The sequence below is a fragment of the Danio rerio genome, chromosome 6 (assembly GCF_052040795.2).
Source record: "Danio rerio strain M-AB ecotype USA chromosome 6, GRCz13ab, whole genome shotgun sequence".
In the NCBI taxonomy this organism is placed as follows: domain Eukaryota; kingdom Metazoa; phylum Chordata; class Actinopteri; order Cypriniformes; family Danionidae; genus Danio; species Danio rerio.
In genome coordinates, this window is record NC_141026.1 from 44777792 (window position 1) to 44795411 (window position 17620).

Consider the following 17620-nt stretch of genomic DNA (forward strand, 5'->3'; position numbering starts at 1 on the left):
ATGATCATATTGGAAGCCATTGTCAAGAGATAGTCCACCCAAAACTACAAGTTCTGTCAACCTTTACTCAGACTTCACTTTCTTCTGCTGGAACGCAAAAGAAGATCATTTGAAGGCTGTTATCATCCATCCACATGGTTAATCAGCTATAGATCGCATACGGCTGCAGCCGGAAGTTAACTAGAATTATTAATATTATTTATTAAATTTCCCATTAATTATAACTCATTAATGCCTACCCCTACCTTAACCGTCACAGTAATGTAAAACAGATCTGGACTCTTCTCTATTAGTATAGCTGATTAACAATGTGAATGGACGATAACAGCCTTCTGAGTGACATTTACTGCGCGGAAGGCCCCTACTGGCCCATATCTATCAACTGATAACCACTGATAAAGCTGATTAAAGCAGCTGACTGGACATAGTGAAACGACATTATTGGACCACACTAACCAGCCAAATGTGGGGTCCCATATGTGACATGGCACTAGACTTTTAGGTATTTTAGAGATGTGTAATAAATGAATGTATGATGTGGTTTTATGTGTCTTTGGCAGCGAGAAGAGGCTGAATCAAAAGCCCGAGAAGAAGCAGAGAGAAACAGAGGATCGAACGAGAGAAACACTTCCAGAAGGAGGAGCTGGAACGCTTGGAAAGAAATAAGGTAAAATAAAAGTCCACCAATCAAGCTAAACACAGCATCACGCTCTCTCATTCACACACACACATAGGCGTGCTCGCTCGCTCGGGAGTGATATTGTTAGACCGCCCGCTCCCGTTCAAATTACACCAGTTACCGACCGCTCCCATGCTTTATCCGGAAATTAATCCCACGTTGCAATAAATCTGGTCGGGCCCCGCAGACCTCTAATCTGGCATTACGGTGGCTCAGTGGTTAGCACTGTCGCCTCAAAGAAAGAAGGTCACTGGTTCGAGTCCCGGCTGGGTCATTTGGCATTTCTGTGTGGAGTTTGAATGTTCTTAGTGTGTGTGAATGAGTGTCTATGGATGTTTCCCAGTACTGCTTTGCAGCTGGAAGGGCATCCGCTGTGTAAAACATATGCTGAATAAGTTGGCGGTTCATTCTGTTGTTGTGACCTCTGATAAATAAAGGGACTAAACTGAAGGAAAATGAATGAATGAATTTTTAAAAATGGTTAAATATAGCACTTGGGAAATATTTTTAAACGATTTAAATTTCACAGGAGGGCTCAAAATTTTGTCTTCAATTATATTTGAGATTTTAGTTCAGTACTGTTGGTTTAACGTTTGTGTTTACATTTTTAGCGTCTGGAAGAAATCATGAAGAGGACTCGTAAGAGTGACGCAGGAGCACAGGTGAGATGTGTGTGTGTTTCATTAAGTCTAATCTTAAACACACAATGAAAGAAAATTAACCTGGTTTATTCATTTCTTTGAATATGACAGCGGTAAAAATCTATTTATAGTACTGAGAATATATAAAAATCACTCTTTTATTAATATCATGTAAGTAGGGTTAAAATAAAAAAGTACAATGTTGTTTTCCTCTCGTCTTGCAGTAATACAGAAAAATCCGTCAAAAGCTCTTCATACTGGTGCGACAAACCAATCACCAATGAGGTAATCGAGACGCTGCATGAATTGAAATTGAAATGAAGCTGCATGAATTATGTTTTGCTTATTTTCCCGCTTGTGTGTCTTCCTCAGCTCTGTGTCCTGGGACGCAGCACCGGTCATTAACGGAGCTCCGCCCACTAAGCATCAGAATGGACTGTCCTCCAATGGAGACGCTGCAGACTTTGAGGAGATAATCAAGCTGTCCAATCACAGTGGGAACAATAGGCAGAGTCAACCGGCTGACGACCCAATCATGGCCTTCGAGGGAGGAGAACCGTTCATGATGAAGGCGAGGCCTATGAAACCTCAACATGTGGCAGGTAGAGTCAGATTTTGTTCCGATTACGTACAGTTGAAACCAGACGTTTACATACACTTTATAAAGAGGCACATAATTTTTATTTTTTTTTTTAATGAGACTAAACTTATTTTTTTAGGTAAGTTAGGATGATCAAATTTGTTTCTGTTCTGCTTAATAGCAAAATAATGAGAGAGATATTTTTGAGAAATTGTTATAACCTTTCTTGAAAGTCAAGTTTACATACAGTAAGATTATTCTGCCTCTGAAAAAGCTCAGATGATGATGTCAAGCTTTTGGAAGTTTCTGGCTAATTGACAACATTTGAGTTAATTGGAGGCACAACTGTAGAATAGTATTTAAGGAAAACCTCAAACACACACTGCTTCCTTGTGTGACAACATGGGAAAATCAACAAGCCAGAATCAACAAAAAAGCCAGATTACAATTTGCTGAATTACACTGGGAAAAAGAATAATTTTTGGAGACATGTCCTGTGCTCTGATGGAGCTAAGATTGAACTGTTTGGCTATAATGACCAGTGTTACATTTGGAGGACAAAGGGGAAAGCTTACACGCTTATGAACACTATCCTAACTGTGAAGTATGGGGGCGGCAGCATCATGTTGTGGGGCTGTTTTGCTGCAGGAGGGACTGGTCCACTTCACAGCATAGATGGCATCATGAAGAAAGAACATCATGTAGAAATACTGAACCTACATCTCAAGACATCAGCCAGGAAATGAAAACTTGGCCACAAATGGGTCTTCCAAACAGACCATGACCCTAAGCATACTGCCAAATTAGTTCAAATGAGCTTTAAGGACAACAGAGTGAATGTTTTGAAGTGGCCATCACAAAGCCCTGATCTCAATCCTATAGAATATTTGTGGGCATAGTTGAAAAAGCTTGTGCGAGCAAGACAGTCGACACATCTGATTCAGTTACACCAATTCTGTCAGGAGGAATGGGCCAAAATTCCTGCAAACTATTGTGAGGAGCTTGTGGAAGAATACCCAAAACATTTGACCAAAGTTAAACAGTTTAAAAGCAAAGATTTAAAAAAATACCAAGGAAATGTGTGTAAACTTTTGACTGTCTAGAACACAGGTGTCAAACTCAGTTCCAAAAGGGCCGCAGCTCTGCACAGTTTAGTTCCAACCCTAATTAAACACACCTGATCAAACTAATAGCGTCCTTCAGGCTTGTTTGAAACCTACAGGTAAGTGTGTTGGAGCAGGGTTGGAACTAAACTGTGCAGGGCTTCGGCCCTCCAGGAATTGAGTTTGACACCCCTGGTCGAGAAATTAATAGAAAATTCTCAAATAAAAATCTCTCATTATTCTGGCATTTAGCAAATGTAAATCATTTAGGTTATCCTAACGGACCTAAAATAGTAAACGTTTAGTTTCATTTACCATCAGACATTTTTTTAAATGGTTGTGTTTCTTTTTTTAGAGTGTATGTAGACTTCTGGTTTCAGCTGTATGTAAGATCATATATGGATCAAATCTGGGCACCAGTGGATTTGCTTTTCAGTGTTTCGTCTTTCAGCAGTGACATTTACATTATACTGAACTGAACTAAACTAAACCCAAAATAAAATTTTGAAAATAATGTTTAAGATTAAGATTAAGAGAGTCTCTAAGCTATTTTCCATCCATGAAACTGATGATTTCTGCAGTTTGTTGACTTTAGGACAGTGTGAATGACTGAAAAAAAGCAGCCTTGGCATTCTGCAAAGCGTCTCTATTTTCAGCTTCATAATACCAGTCATAGATGTTGTTGGCAAGCTTTTAATAGTTCAATAAATCATCTTCTCACATGTGTTTCTGCTGTTTTCCTGCAGAGGTGCTGTGAGAGATGAGATATCAGAGTCTTCTGGATATGAAGAGAAGAAGAGAAGCCTTACTCTACCACCGCTTCCACCCTGATGTGTGCCAAACCAACAAAAACAGACTGCTTTAACTTTAGAAACACAGCCGAGCCGGACGCGCTCAGGAGAAAGTGCCAGAAGACGACCTTAAAGAGACAATTATATACATATACAACGTTTGCAAAAAGTCTCTGTCTATTTCAGTGTGTGTGTCATGGTGCAACATTTGTTGAGTTTCTTTAACAAGTCACCTGCCGATCATGTGGTGCACCTTAAAAGAGTCGCTATATATTGAATTTTAGAAAAGACAACTTGGCTTATCTTTATGATATGAATTATTGTTGTTTTTGTTGCTCTTGTTATGATGTATTGTTATCGTTCTTTTAAGTAGAGAAAAAAAGCAAACGTGTGTCTTGAACTATTGCGTTATTTAACGTGTGGCGCATCAGAAGAGGCCGATATTCTGTATGTTAATGTATATTTGCCTGATTATGACAGACCTGTGGAATAAATCTTTATGAAAGGGGCTGTTTGTCAGTGAGTGGAGTGTTTGCTGTAGTTTAAGCTAATCATAATAATGTGATTTTTATTTTAGTCTGGCTATATCATGATGGTAGAACAGTGCTTTATAATAAAAATAATAATTCCTTACATTTATATAGCGCTTTTCTTGGCACTCAAAGCGCTTTACACATAGGGGGAATCTCCTCATCTACTTTTTTTTTTTTTTAATGCAAGAAAGAACATTACAAAGATATAATATGAACAAAGAGACAAAGAGGGTTACATAAATAGAATTCCAGCAAATTAATCAAGTTTAAATGATTTACACCAAGAAAGCGTTTTACATGCAGTGTAATTATGACTGTTTATGACTGTTCCAGTTACTATGACCATTTATGTGAAGCTGCTTTGACACAATCTACATTGTAAAAGCGCTATACAAATAAAGCTGAATTGAATTGTAATTGTTAGAGTCTTTTAAAGAGTTCACATAAATTTCAAAGTCCTTTCTGAAAATAAAAAAGTAAGGGTATTTCTTTGAAAATTAACATTTATGGAAGTAAAACTTTGCTATAAAAAACAATAAATCAATAATAAATTTACAATGAGAAGGATCTACTCTCAGAGAGTAACCAAAGAATACAATTTTGGGGAAATACAGAAGTTTGGAAATAAGAATTTTTTAATGAAATTGGAAAAGTCAACCCAAAACACTTTACAGTAAGTACACTCTCAAAATAAATGCTTTAGTGTTTCATCATATTGAGTACAAAATGAGCATTTAGGGGAAATATTATTAAATTTAGCTAGTTTGGTATTTATTGGGTAGCAATCTCCTCATCTACCACCATTGTAGCATCCACCTGGATGAAGCGACAGCAGCCGTTTTCTACCAGACCGCACACCACAGAGAGAGAAGACAGAGTATTAAAGCCATGATGGACAGAGGCCAGTGGGTAAATTTGGCCAGGATGGTGGTGTTAAACCCGTACTCTTTTTCGAAAGATATTCTGGGATTTTAGGGTATATGCTGAAGCATGCTAATAGGACATTTAATTTGTCAGTAACCTGGGTTAAGCGCTTCCAGCAAACTGCCAAAGGGAAAATCAGCATGTTTAAGGTCTGTTTTCTTTAAAAATCAGCGATCTCCACTGGCTGAGTGATATCCGATATAAAGTGGGTCTCAGATTGTACAAGAAGCACTGCATTAAATTACATTTCCCCCGCCATGTCTTTATAATATGAGCATTTATTTTACCTCATTGTATTCAATGAAGCGTCTGCGCTAGTCTGTCGATTCTGACGGGCGAGTGCGAGTAAAGGGTCTTTTGTCTCGTTTTACGCTTGAAAAACTAAATGAATGCCAAAGTTTATTTAACTGAATGTATTTTAATTGCATCACAACATCAATGCTGTAAAAGGAACCGTATAAAATGGAAAAAAACTCACAACAACCGGTCACCGGAAGTTTATAAGTATGGGAACAACACTAGCTCGGCATATATCCAATTATATTCATCTGTCTCGATATTCTACTGCATGTCAGAATATTACAGAGCACCAAAAATGTAAAAATATATATTTATTATATTTAAGATATTTTTGTCAACAGCAGACGGCAACTAGCCGTGACGCAAATTCCGGAGTCTCTGTGCTCCAATCAGGTGAGCCCTCCTCAGCGCTCGCCATGACAACGAGACAACAGTGACGTGCCTTGTAAAAATTTGCATATGCATTCCTATAAAGCTCGTGTGCTCTCAGTCAGCGTTGTCAGTTCGCCCGGTGTAGCTGTTTGTACTTGACCAAGGTGAGTTCAATACCGACGGTACGAGTGGAGCTACGCCAAACTCACGAAGTCCGCTTCGTGATGCTTCACCCGGGCCCGTCTGTGCTGTAGTTCCTTGCGGTTTGCGTACATAAACGCAATATCGCGAAGAATATTACGTGTTTGTTGCTCGAAATGTGCCGCCGAGCAACATCCAGTGAATACTGGCACGGCCTGGCGCCCGGTCTTTTCCGTGCACTCCCTGGGGCGAGGCGGCCTTTGAGCCCTAGGCAGGGAACAAACAACCCCCGAGGACCCTCAGGGAAACACGGGGGGCCGGTAGTGGGACCTCGCTGCGAGGGTTATGGTGGGTGGGAGTAGCGAGGCCCACTCATCTTCTATTTTAAACTATAGTTTCAAACTTTAGTTTACTATAGTTTGAAATAGAAACCATGATAACTGTTATGATTTAACTTTATGCAAAGAGCCTAGGATGACCAAGAGCAACAGATTCGGCCATTTTGAAGTGAAAGCGATCGCTCGTGCATTGGATATCATTGCTGTCGCAATGGCAAACAGCGGCTTTGTTTTTATTTAATGTATTCAAAAAGCGCGTTATTGTTTCCCAAATTGCACTAGAGTATCGCCTCTTGGTGATTCTATGCTCTCTGCTCTTTGTCTGAATGTTGTAATGTTTTGCTTTGTTTTTCAGATGAGTTGTTGAGCAAAGAAGGACTATTGAAGACAACAGTAGAAGACGACCGCGGGTCATCTCCACGAGCGCGCGCATCATAATGTTTTCGGTCTGTTTTCTGAGAGTTAGTCTTGTTTAGATAAGTTTGCAGGTCAAACAAAATAAACTATACTCTTCCTAAACACCTGTCTCATGTTTTATTTGTCTTCTACAGCAATACACTGTCATTTAAGTCTGTTTAATGCATTTGTATGCAACATGGTTTGATAATACAGTAGTCTACAAATAAATAGTTGTTAAATGTACCTTCAATAGTCAACATTTAGTGTAGGTAATCAAAAGTTAATCATATTTGTCCTAAGACATAAGAGTAATGTTATGGTTGTTACATACCTGTATTTATTATTATTATGCTGTATGTTTAAAACCAGCAGATTTACTATATATGTAACATGTCATGAACTTACTGTTATTCAAAAAAATGCTTAAAATATCTTAAGACAAGAATGGGTGTCATTGGTTTTATGTCAACCTACTGTAGGTTTTAGGGTGAATACAGCAGATATAGGCAACCTATATCATAATATTGGTAGTATGAGTTATTTAATGACCCAAATCAAGTAAAACGTCTCTTCCTCAAGCATGCAAAAGTCAAATATAGATATATATAAAACACAGTTTCCAACAATAAAATTTTGTCTTGTGAAAAAGACCAGTGGGGTTGGTAAGAAAAAAAGTTAATGTCAAGTTATATGTATTTATAAAATAAGTTTCATAATAGTCATTAGATTATGTGACCGCTAGATGGCGCTCGTTTAAAAGAAGCGTTAATTTCAAAGGAGCGTTACCCTGTACTAAAATGGCGGATCTATTGACGCATTCTGTCCATAAAGCAACATTAGGGTAGGCGACATTTAACGTATATATCTATGGACGCTAACTAGTATTCACGTATCATGCTCAACTCTTAATACTCTTTTACGCACTTTGAGAGTGTTTGCGTTATTTCAGAGAGATATTTAAGCACATATGAAGTAACAGTGCCATCTGTGTACTATAGTTACACAATGCAGCATTTAGCTCGCTCGTAAACATCGCTGCTGTCCTCAGATCATTGTCTGAGCAGAAGTTTCATCATAAGCCCTGACTGTCAGATGCTCTTCATCTCAGGAGCTGTATTTTTATATGCTTGATAACAGATATAAGGTGAGTTATGGCTGGAGTGGACGCTGCCAGACGGGCTTATATTAATTTTGGCATGACAGGAGAGAAAAGGATACTAATGAGTGACAGATAGAGTCCACAAAAACTGCTCTCCGGTTGCATTTCATTTGATGAATATTATCTTTTAGAGCTTCAAGTCTTGCCTCAGGTTTTTCCCTCAGGTGTTTCTCGTCAGATTTGTCGTCTTAGAAAGGTGACAAATGTTTAAGTTTAAGACATATACTTAAATTAATATAAGTACTGAAATAGCCTATAGTACCTTTGTATAAGAGTTCAGGTAAATCGTAAACCCATATTATGAAATCATGATCGACTTATTGATTGACTTATTTAAATATATAATAAATAAACATAATTCAATTTCAATATTAAACATAAATTGCAAGAAAACCTAGCAAGATTACTAATACCTGCAGTAAACTACAATTAAAATAAAAAGTGAACATTGAATATTAGATGAAAGGCTTAACTTGAATAAGCAATCAGTTTTAAAATGATAAAGATCGCCATAGAAATATTGCTGTGTTGCATTTAATAAATATTACAAGAATATTAAAAGCCCATAAATAATGCAGATTTTTATTATTTGATCCCAAAGTCTGAACTGAACTGGCTGATGAGGCTCTGGATGCAAAGTTCATGTTTGCCTTTAATCTTTGACCTTTAAATTCCCATCCAGCAGTACAGTATGTTGTGTCAGTGTAAATCTGGCTATAAAGCCTCATTGAACAATTTCCCAAAAGCCAGTGCAAGGTGTAAAGACAACTGAGAATTGACTGTGTTTGTTGTGGGGCTGTTTCGGTTGCTGTTGATAAGCTAATGTGTGTGTGTGGTGCATTTATTTGCATCTAAACTCTCTGTATGTGTTGTAATTTGGACCTCTGTATTTAAATGTGCTCTCTCTCCATAGACTGTAAAAGTCTCTCTCGCAGCATGTTTCCATCAGCCGTTTCGCTTGAATTCGAATTGCTTTGTTTAATGGTTTCACACACACACACACACACACACACACACATATACACACACACACACACATATATATATATATATATATATATATATATATATATATATATATATATATATATATATATATATATTTGGCTAGAAGAAAAACAGTTTTTAATTTTTATCAAACCATTTTAAGGTCAATGTTATTAGCCCTCTTAAGCAATATTTTTTGGATAGTCTACAGAACAAACCACTGTTATACAATGACTTGCCTAATTACCCTAACTTGCCTGAATAACCTAGTTAACCCTTTAAATCTCACTTTAAGCTGAATATTGAGAAATGTCTTGTCAAATAATATGGACTGTCTTCATGGCGTGTCATTATTATAAATGAGTTATTAAAACTATTATGTTCAGAAATGTGTTCAGAAAATCTGCTCTCCGTTAAACAGAAATTGGGGAAAAACATACAGTGGGGCTAATAAGTCAGGGGTGAATAATTCAGACTTCAACTGTACATCAAAACGAATATTTGCTGAATGTGAATTGAATGTCTTGATGTAGTTACCCTCTAGATCAGTTTGGAAATGTAAACAGTTTGCTGGTGTGACAGGCAGGATTGCAGAGTCGTGCTGTGCAGCGATCCTTCATTCACTCCGGACGGTCTCATTGACACTGATTACATTACAGCGATCCAGGGTTCAAGCCAATTGAAGGACAGAATTAAGTTTCAATTGGCCAAATTTTCTCGTTCATTTATCTCTTCCATGTTGGCTTTCGGGTCACTTTGTTTTTTTGTTTTTTTTTAACAGCCGGAAAAAAAATAAACAATATTTTTTCGTCTTGTTTACACTCACCGGCCACTTTATTAGGTACACCCTATTTAAATGCCTTTAGAACTGCCTTAATCCTTCATGGCATAGATTCAAGGTACTGGAAATATTCCTCAGAGATTTTGCTCCATATTGACATGATAGCATCACACAGCTGCTGCAGATTTGTCGGCTGCACATCCATGATGCGAATCTCCCGTTTCCCCACATCCCAAAGGTGCTCTATTGGATTGAGATCTGATGACTGTGAAGGCCATTTGAGTATAGTGAACTCATTGTCATGTTCAAGAAACCAGTCTGAGATGATTCACGCTTTATGACATGGTGTGTTATCGCTGTCGTTAACACTGTTGTTATAAAGGAATGGACCACCACAACCAGCCTGAACCGTTGATACAAGGCAGGATGGATCCCTGCTTCGTGTTGTTGTCGCCAAATTCTGACCCGGCCATCTGAATGTCGCAGCAGAAATAAAGACTTATTAGACCAGCGAACGTTTTTCCAATCTTGATAACGTTCACTCCGTTAACGAGCAGTTGAACAGGTGTACCTAATAAAGTGGCCAGTGAGGGTATGTGTGTGTGTATTGACTTTACTAGTTTTCTCTGCGACACTCATTGCTCCAGAAACTTGCCATGGGCCCTATAGTAGATGATTATTTTTGTGTTAGCAGCTGCCAGCAGTCTTAATAACAGCCGGAGAAGAATGTGTGTCTATAATCTCTAAGCTTTTACTATGATGATCATATTGGAAGCCATTGTCAAGAGATAGTCCACCCAAAACTACAAGTTCTGTCAACCTTTACTCAGACTTCACTTTCTTCTGCAGGAACGCAAAAGAAGATCATTTGAATGCTGTTATCATCCATCCACATGGTTAATCAGCTATAGATCGCATACGGCTGCAGCCGGAAGTTAACTAGAATTATTAATATTATTTATTAAATTTCCCATTAATTATAACTCATTAATGCCTACCCCTACCTTAACTGTCACAGTAATGTAAAACAGATCTGGACTCTTCTCTATTAGTATAGCTGATTAACAATGTGAATGGACGATAACAGCCTTCTGAGTGACATTTACTGCGCGGAAGGCCCCTACTGGCCCATATCTATCAACTGATAACCACTGATAAAGCTGATTAAAGCAGCTGACTGGACATGGTGAAACGACATTATTGGACCACACTAACCAGCCAAATGTGGGGTCCCATATGTGACATGGCACTAGACTTTTAGGTATTTTAGAGATGTGTAATAAATGAATGTATGATGTGGTTTTATGTGTCTTTGGCAGCGAGAAGAGGCTGAATCAAAAGCCCGAGAAGAAGCAGAGAGAAACAGAGGATCGAACGAGAGAAACACTTCCAGAAGGAGGAGCTGGAACGCTTGGAAAGAAATAAGGTAAAATAAAAGTCCACCAATCAAGCTAAACACAGCATCACGCTCTCTCATTCACACACACACATAGGCGTGCTCGCTCGCTCGGGAGTGATATTGTTAGACCGCCCGCTCCCGTTCAAATTACACCAGTTACCGACCGCTCCCATGCTTTATCCGGAAATTAATCCCACGTTGCAATAAATCTGGTCGGGCCCCGCAGACCTCTAATCTGGCATTACGGTGGCTCAGTGGTTAGCACTGTCGCCTCAAAGAAAGAAGGTCACTGGTTCGAGTCCCGGCTGGGTCATTTGGCATTTCTGTGTGGAGTTTGAATGTTCTTAGTGTGTGTGAATGAGTGTCTATGGATGTTTCCCAGTACTGCTTTGCAGCTGGAAGGGCATCCGCTGTGTAAAACATATGCTGAATAAGTTGGCGGTTCATTCTGTTGTTGTGACCTCTGATAAATAAAGGGACTAAACTGAAGGAAAATGAATGAATGAATTTTTAAAAATGGTTAAATATAGCACTTGGGAAATATTTTTAAACGATTTAAATTTCACAGGAGGGCTCAAAATTTTGTCTTCAATTATATTTGAGATTTTAGTTCAGTACTGTTGGTTTAACGTTTGTGTTTACATTTTTAGCGTCTGGAAGAAATCATGAAGAGGACTCGTAAGAGTGACGCAGGAGCACAGGTGAGATGTGTGTGTGTTTCATTAAGTCTAATCTTAAACACACACAATGAAAGAAAATTAACCTGGTTTATTCATTTCTTTGAATATGACAGCGGTAAAAATCTATTTATAGTACTGAGAATATATAAAAATCACTCTTTTATTAATATCATGTAAGTAGGGTTAAAATAAAAAAGTACAATGTTGTTTTCCTCTCGTCTTGCAGTAATACAGAAAAATCCGTCAAAAGCTCTTCATACTGGTGCGACAAACCAATCACCAATGAGGTAATCGAGACGCTGCATGAATTGAAATTGAAATGAAGCTGCATGAATTATGTTTTGCTTATTTTCCCGCTTGTGTGTCTTCCTCAGCTCTGTGTCCTGGGACGCAGCACCGGTCATTAACGGAGCTCCGCCCACTAAGCATCAGAATGGACTGTCCTCCAATGGAGACGCTGCAGACTTTGAGGAGATAATCAAGCTGTCCAATCACAGTGGGAACAATAGGCAGAGTCAACCGGCTGACGACCCAATCATGGCCTTCGAGGGAGGAGAACCGTTCATGATGAAGGCGAGGCCTATGAAACCTCAACATGTGGCAGGTAGAGTCAGATTTTGTTCCGATTACGTACAGTTGAAACCAGACGTTTACATACACTTTATAAAGAGGCACATAATTTTTATTTTTTTTTTTAATGAGACTAAACTTATTTTTTTAGGTAAGTTAGGATGATCAAATTTGTTTCTGTTCTGCTTAATAGCAAAATAATGAGAGAGATATTTTTGAGAAATTGTTATAACCTTTCTTGAAAGTCAAGTTTACATACAGTAAGATTATTCTGCCTCTGAAAAAGCTCAGATGATGATGTCAAGCTTTTGGAAGTTTCTGGCTAATTGACAACATTTGAGTTAATTGGAGGCACAACTGTAGAATAGTATTTAAGGAAAACCTCAAACACACACTGCTTCCTTGTGTGACAACATGGGAAAATCAACAAGCCAGAATCAACAAAAAAGCCAGATTACAATTTGCTGAATTACACTGGGAAAAAGAATAATTTTTGGAGACATGTCCTGTGCTCTGATGGAGCTAAGATTGAACTGTTTGGCTATAATGACCAGTGTTACATTTGGAGGACAAAGGGGAAAGCTTACACGCTTATGAACACTATCCTAACTGTGAAGTATGGGGGCAGCAGCATCATGTTGTGGGGCTGTTTTGCTGCAGGAGGGACTGGTCCACTTCACAGCATAGATGGCATCATGAAGAAAGAACATCATGTAGAAATACTGAACCTACATCTCAAGACATCAGCCAGGAAATGAAAACTTGGCCACAAATGGGTCTTCCAAACAGACCATGACCCTAAGCATACTGCCAAATTAGTTCAAATGAGCTTTAAGGACAACAGAGTGAATGTTTTGAAGTGGCCATCACAAAGCCCTGATCTCAATCCTATAGAATATTTGTGGGCATAGTTGAAAAAGCTTGTGCGAGCAAGACAGTCGACACATCTGATTCAGTTACACCAATTCTGTCAGGAGGAATGGGCCAAAATTCCTGCAAACTATTGTGAGGAGCTTGTGGAAGAATACCCAAAACATTTGACCAAAGTTAAACAGTTTAAAAGCAAAGATTTAAAAAAATACCAAGGAAATGTGTGTAAACTTTTGACTGTCTAGAACACAGGTGTCAAACTCAGTTCCAAAAGGGCCGCAGCTCTGCACAGTTTAGTTCCAACCCTAATTAAACACACCTGATCAAACTAATAGCGTCCTTCAGGCTTGTTTGAAACCTACAGGTAAGTGTGTTGGAGCAGGGTTGGAACTAAACTGTGCAGGGCTTCGGCCCTCCAGGAATTGAGTTTGACACCCCTGGTCGAGAAATTAATAGAAAATTCTCAAATAAAAATCTCTCATTATTCTGGCATTTAGCAAATGTAAATCATTTAGGTTATCCTAACGGACCTAAAATAGTAAACGTTTAGTTTCATTTACCATCAGACATTTTTTTAAATGGTTGTGTTTCTTTTTTTAGAGTGTATGTAGACTTCTGGTTTCAGCTGTATGTAAGATCATATATGGATCAAATCTGGGCACCAGTGGATTTGCTTTTCAGTGTTTCGTCTTTCAGCAGTGACATTTACATTATACTGAACTGAACTAAACTAAACCCAAAATAAAATTTTGAAAATAATGTTTAAGATTAAGAGAGTCTCTAAGCTATTTTCCATCCATGAAACTGATGATTTCTGCAGTTTGTTGACTTTAGGACAGTGTGAATGACTGAAAAAAGCAGCCTTGGCATTCTGCAAAGCGTCTCTATTTTCAGCTTCATAATACCAGTCATAGATGTTGTTGGCAAGCTTTTAATAGTTCAATAAATCATCTTCTCACATGTGTTTCTGCTGTTTTCCTGCAGAGGTGCTGTGAGAGATGAGATATCAGAGTCTTCTGGATATGAAGAGAAGAAGAGAAGCCTTACTCTACCACCGCTTCCACCCTGATGTGTGCCAAACCAACAAAAACAGACTGCTTTAACTTTAGAAACACAGCCGAGCCGGACGCGCTCAGGAGAAAGTGCCAGAAGACGACCTTAAAGAGACAATTATATACATATACAACGTTTGCAAAAAGTCTCTGTCTATTTCAGTGTGTGTGTCATGGTGCAACATTTGTTGAGTTTCTTTAACAAGTCACCTGCCGATCATGTGGTGCACCTTAAAAGAGTCGCTATATATTGAATTTTAGAAAAGACAACTTGGCTTATCTTTATGATATGAATTATTGTTGTTTTTGTTGCTCTTGTTATGATGTATTGTTATCGTTCTTTTAAGTAGAGAAAAAAAGCAAACGTGTGTCTTGAACTATTGCGTTATTTAACGTGTGGCGCATCAGAAGAGGCCGATATTCTGTATGTTAATGTATATTTGCCTGATTATGACAGACCTGTGGAATAAATCTTTATGAAAGGGGCTGTTTGTCAGTGAGTGGAGTGTTTGCTGTAGTTTAAGCTAATCATAATAATGTGATTTTTATTTTAGTCTGGCTATATCATGATGGTAGAACAGTGCTTTATAATAAAAATAATAATTCCTTACATTTATATAGCGCTTTTCTTGGCACTCAAAGCGCTTTACACATAGGGGGAATCTCCTCATCTACTTTTTTTTTTTTTTTAATGCAAGAAAGAACATTACAAAGATATAATATGAACAAAGAGACAAAGAGGGTTACATAAATAGAATTCCAGCAAATTAATCAAGTTTAAATGATTTACACCAAGAAAGCGTTTTACATGCAGTGTAATTATGACTGTTTATGACTGTTCCAGTTACTATGACCATTTATGTGAAGCTGCTTTGACACAATCTACATTGTAAAAGCGCTATACAAATAAAGCTGAATTGAATTGTAATTGTTAGAGTCTTTTAAAGAGTTCACATAAATTTCAAAGTCCTTTCTGAAAATAAAAAAGTAAGGGTATTTCTTTGAAAATTAACATTTATGGAAGTAAAACTTTGCTATAAAAAACAATAAATCAATAATAAATTTACAATGAGAAGGATCTACTCTCAGAGAGTAACCAAAGAATACAATTTTGGGGAAATACAGAAGTTTGGAAATAAGAATTTTTTAATGAAATTGGAAAAGTCAACCCAAAAACACTTTACAGTAAGTACACTCTCAAAATAAATGCTTTAGTGTTTCATCATATTGAGTACAAAATGAGCATTTAGGGGAAATATTATTAAATTTAGCTAGTTTGGTATTTATTGGGTAGCAATCTCCTCATCTACCACCATTGTAGCATCCACCTGGATGAAGCGACAGCAGCCGTTTTCCACCAGACCGCACACCACAGAGAGAGAAGACAGAGTATTAAAGCCATGATGGACAGAGGCCAGTGGGTAAATTTGGCCAGGATGGTGGTGTTAAACCCGTACTCTTTTTCGAAAGATATTCTGGGATTTTAGGGTATATGCTGAAGCATGCTAATAGGACATTTAATTTGTCAGTAACCTGGGTTAAGCGCTTCCAGCAAACTGCCAAAGGGAAAATCAGCATGTTTAAGGTCTGTTTTCTTTAAAAATCAGCGATCTCCACTGGCTGAGTGATATCCGATATAAAGTGGGTCTCAGATTGTACAAGAAGCACTGCATTAAATTACATTTCCCCCGCCATGTCTTTATAATATGAGCATTTATTTTACCTCATTGTATTCAATGGAGCGTCTGCGCTAGTCTGTCGATTCTGACGGGCGAGTGCGAGTAAAGGGTCTTTTGTCTCGTTTTACGCTTGAAAAACTAAATGAATGCCAAAGTTTATTTAACTGAATGTATTTTAATTGCATCACAACATCAATGCTGTAAAAGGAACCGTATAAAATGGAAAAAAACTCACAACAACCGGTCACCGGAAGTTTAGAAGTATGGGAACAACACTAGCTCGGCATATATCCAATTATATTCATCTGTCTCGATATTCTACTGCATGTCAGAATATTACAGAGCACCAAAAATGTAAAAATATATATTTATTATATTTAAGATATTTTTGTCAACAGCAGACGGCAACTAGCCGTGACGCAAATTCCGGAGTCTCTGTGCTCCAATCAGGTGAGCCCTCCTCAGCGCTCGCCATGACAACGAGACAACAGTGACGTGCCTTGTAAAAATTTGCATATGCATTCCTATAAAGCTCGTGTGCTCTCAGTCAGCGTTGTCAGTTCGCCCGGTGTAGCTGTTTGTACTTGACCAAGGTGAGTTCAATACCGACGGTACGAGTGGAGCTACGCCAAACTCACGAAGTCCGCTTCGTGATGCTTCACCCGGGCCCGTCTGTGCTGTAGTTCCTTGCGGTTTGCGTACATAAACGCAATATCGCGAAGAATATTACGTGTTTGTTGCTCGAAATGTGCCGCCGAGCAACATCCAGTGAATACTGGCACGGCCTGGCGCCCGGTCTTTTCCGTGCACTCCCTGGGGCGAGGCGGCCTTTGAGCCCTAGGCAGGGAACAAACAACCCCCGAGGACCCTCAGGGAAACACGGGGGGCCGGTAGTGGGACCTCGCTGCGAGGGTTATGGTGGGTGGGAGTAGCGAGGCCCACTCATCTTCTATTTTAAACTATAGTTTCAAACTTTAGTTTACTATAGTTTGAAATAGAAACCATGATAACTGTTATGATTTAACTTTATGCAAAGAGCCTAGGATGACCAAGAGCAACAGATTCGGCCATTTTGAAGTGAAAGCGATCGCTCGTGCATTGGATATCATTGCTGTCGCAATGGCAAACAGCGGCTTTGTTTTTATTTAATGTATTCAAAAAGCGCGTTATTGTTTCCCAAATTGCACTAGAGTATCGCCTCTTGGTGATTCTATGCTCTCTGCTCTTTGTCTGAATGTTGTAATGTTTTGCTTTGTTTTTCAGATGAGTTGTTGAGCAAAGAAGGACTATTGAAGACAACAGTTGAAGACGACCGCGGGTCATCTCCACGAGCGCGCGCATCATAATGTTTTCGGTCTGTTTTCTGAGAGTTAGTCTTGTTTAGATAAGTTTGCAGGTCAAACAAAATAAACTATACTCTTCCTAAACACCTGTCTCATGTTTTATTTGTCTTCTACAGCAATACACTGTCATTTAAGTCTGTTTAATGCATTTGTATGCAACATGGTTTGATAATACAGTAGTCTACAAATAAATAGTTGTTAAATGTACCTTCAATAGTCAACATTTAGTGTAGGTAATCAAAAGTTAATCATATTTGTCCTAAGACATAAGAGTAATGTTATGGTTGTTACATACCTGT

General features: G+C 38.4%; 2 protein-coding genes and 1 long non-coding RNA gene across 3 annotated transcripts; all 3 read left to right on the forward strand.

The window, feature by feature from the left end:
• Positions 1 to 1397: 1397 nt before the first annotated feature.
• Positions 1398 to 4302, forward strand: LOC110438684 (uncharacterized). The gene is made up of 3 exons (XM_087257829.2): positions 1398 to 1605; positions 1693 to 1922; positions 3750 to 4302. The coding sequence occupies exons 1-3, from the start codon at positions 1520 to 1522 to the stop codon at positions 3758 to 3760; spliced, it is 327 nt and encodes a 108-aa protein (XP_087113955.1). The 5' UTR covers positions 1398 to 1519; the 3' UTR covers positions 3761 to 4302.
• Positions 4303 to 7801: 3499 nt separating this feature from the next.
• Positions 7802 to 14784, forward strand: LOC147836453 (uncharacterized). The gene is given in 7 exon segments (XM_087257824.1): positions 7802 to 7945; positions 11048 to 11083; positions 11086 to 11154; positions 11778 to 11922; positions 12034 to 12094; positions 12182 to 12411; positions 14232 to 14784. Coding segments are annotated over 7 exon segments (573 nt in total). The 5' UTR covers positions 7802 to 7924; the 3' UTR covers positions 14243 to 14784.
• A 1749-nt stretch (positions 14785 to 16533) lies between these two features.
• On the forward strand, positions 16534 to 17405 carry LOC147843607 (uncharacterized). Its single transcript, XR_015494031.1, has 2 exons — positions 16534 to 16571; positions 17242 to 17405. It is a non-coding gene; the product is annotated as an uncharacterized LOC147843607 (long non-coding RNA).
• Positions 17406 to 17620: the final 215 nt, after the last annotated feature.

Excerpts from the sequence above, each read along its gene's own strand:
- LOC110438684 (XM_087257829.2), top strand. The coding sequence starts at position 1,520 with ATGTTGTTTTCCTCTCGTCTTGCAGTAATACAGAAAAATCCGTCAAAA. Across the intron at positions 1,606-1,692 it reads ACAAACCAATCACCAATGAG|CTCTGTGTCCTGGGACGCAG; the intron begins GTAATCGAGACG and ends TGTCTTCCTCAG.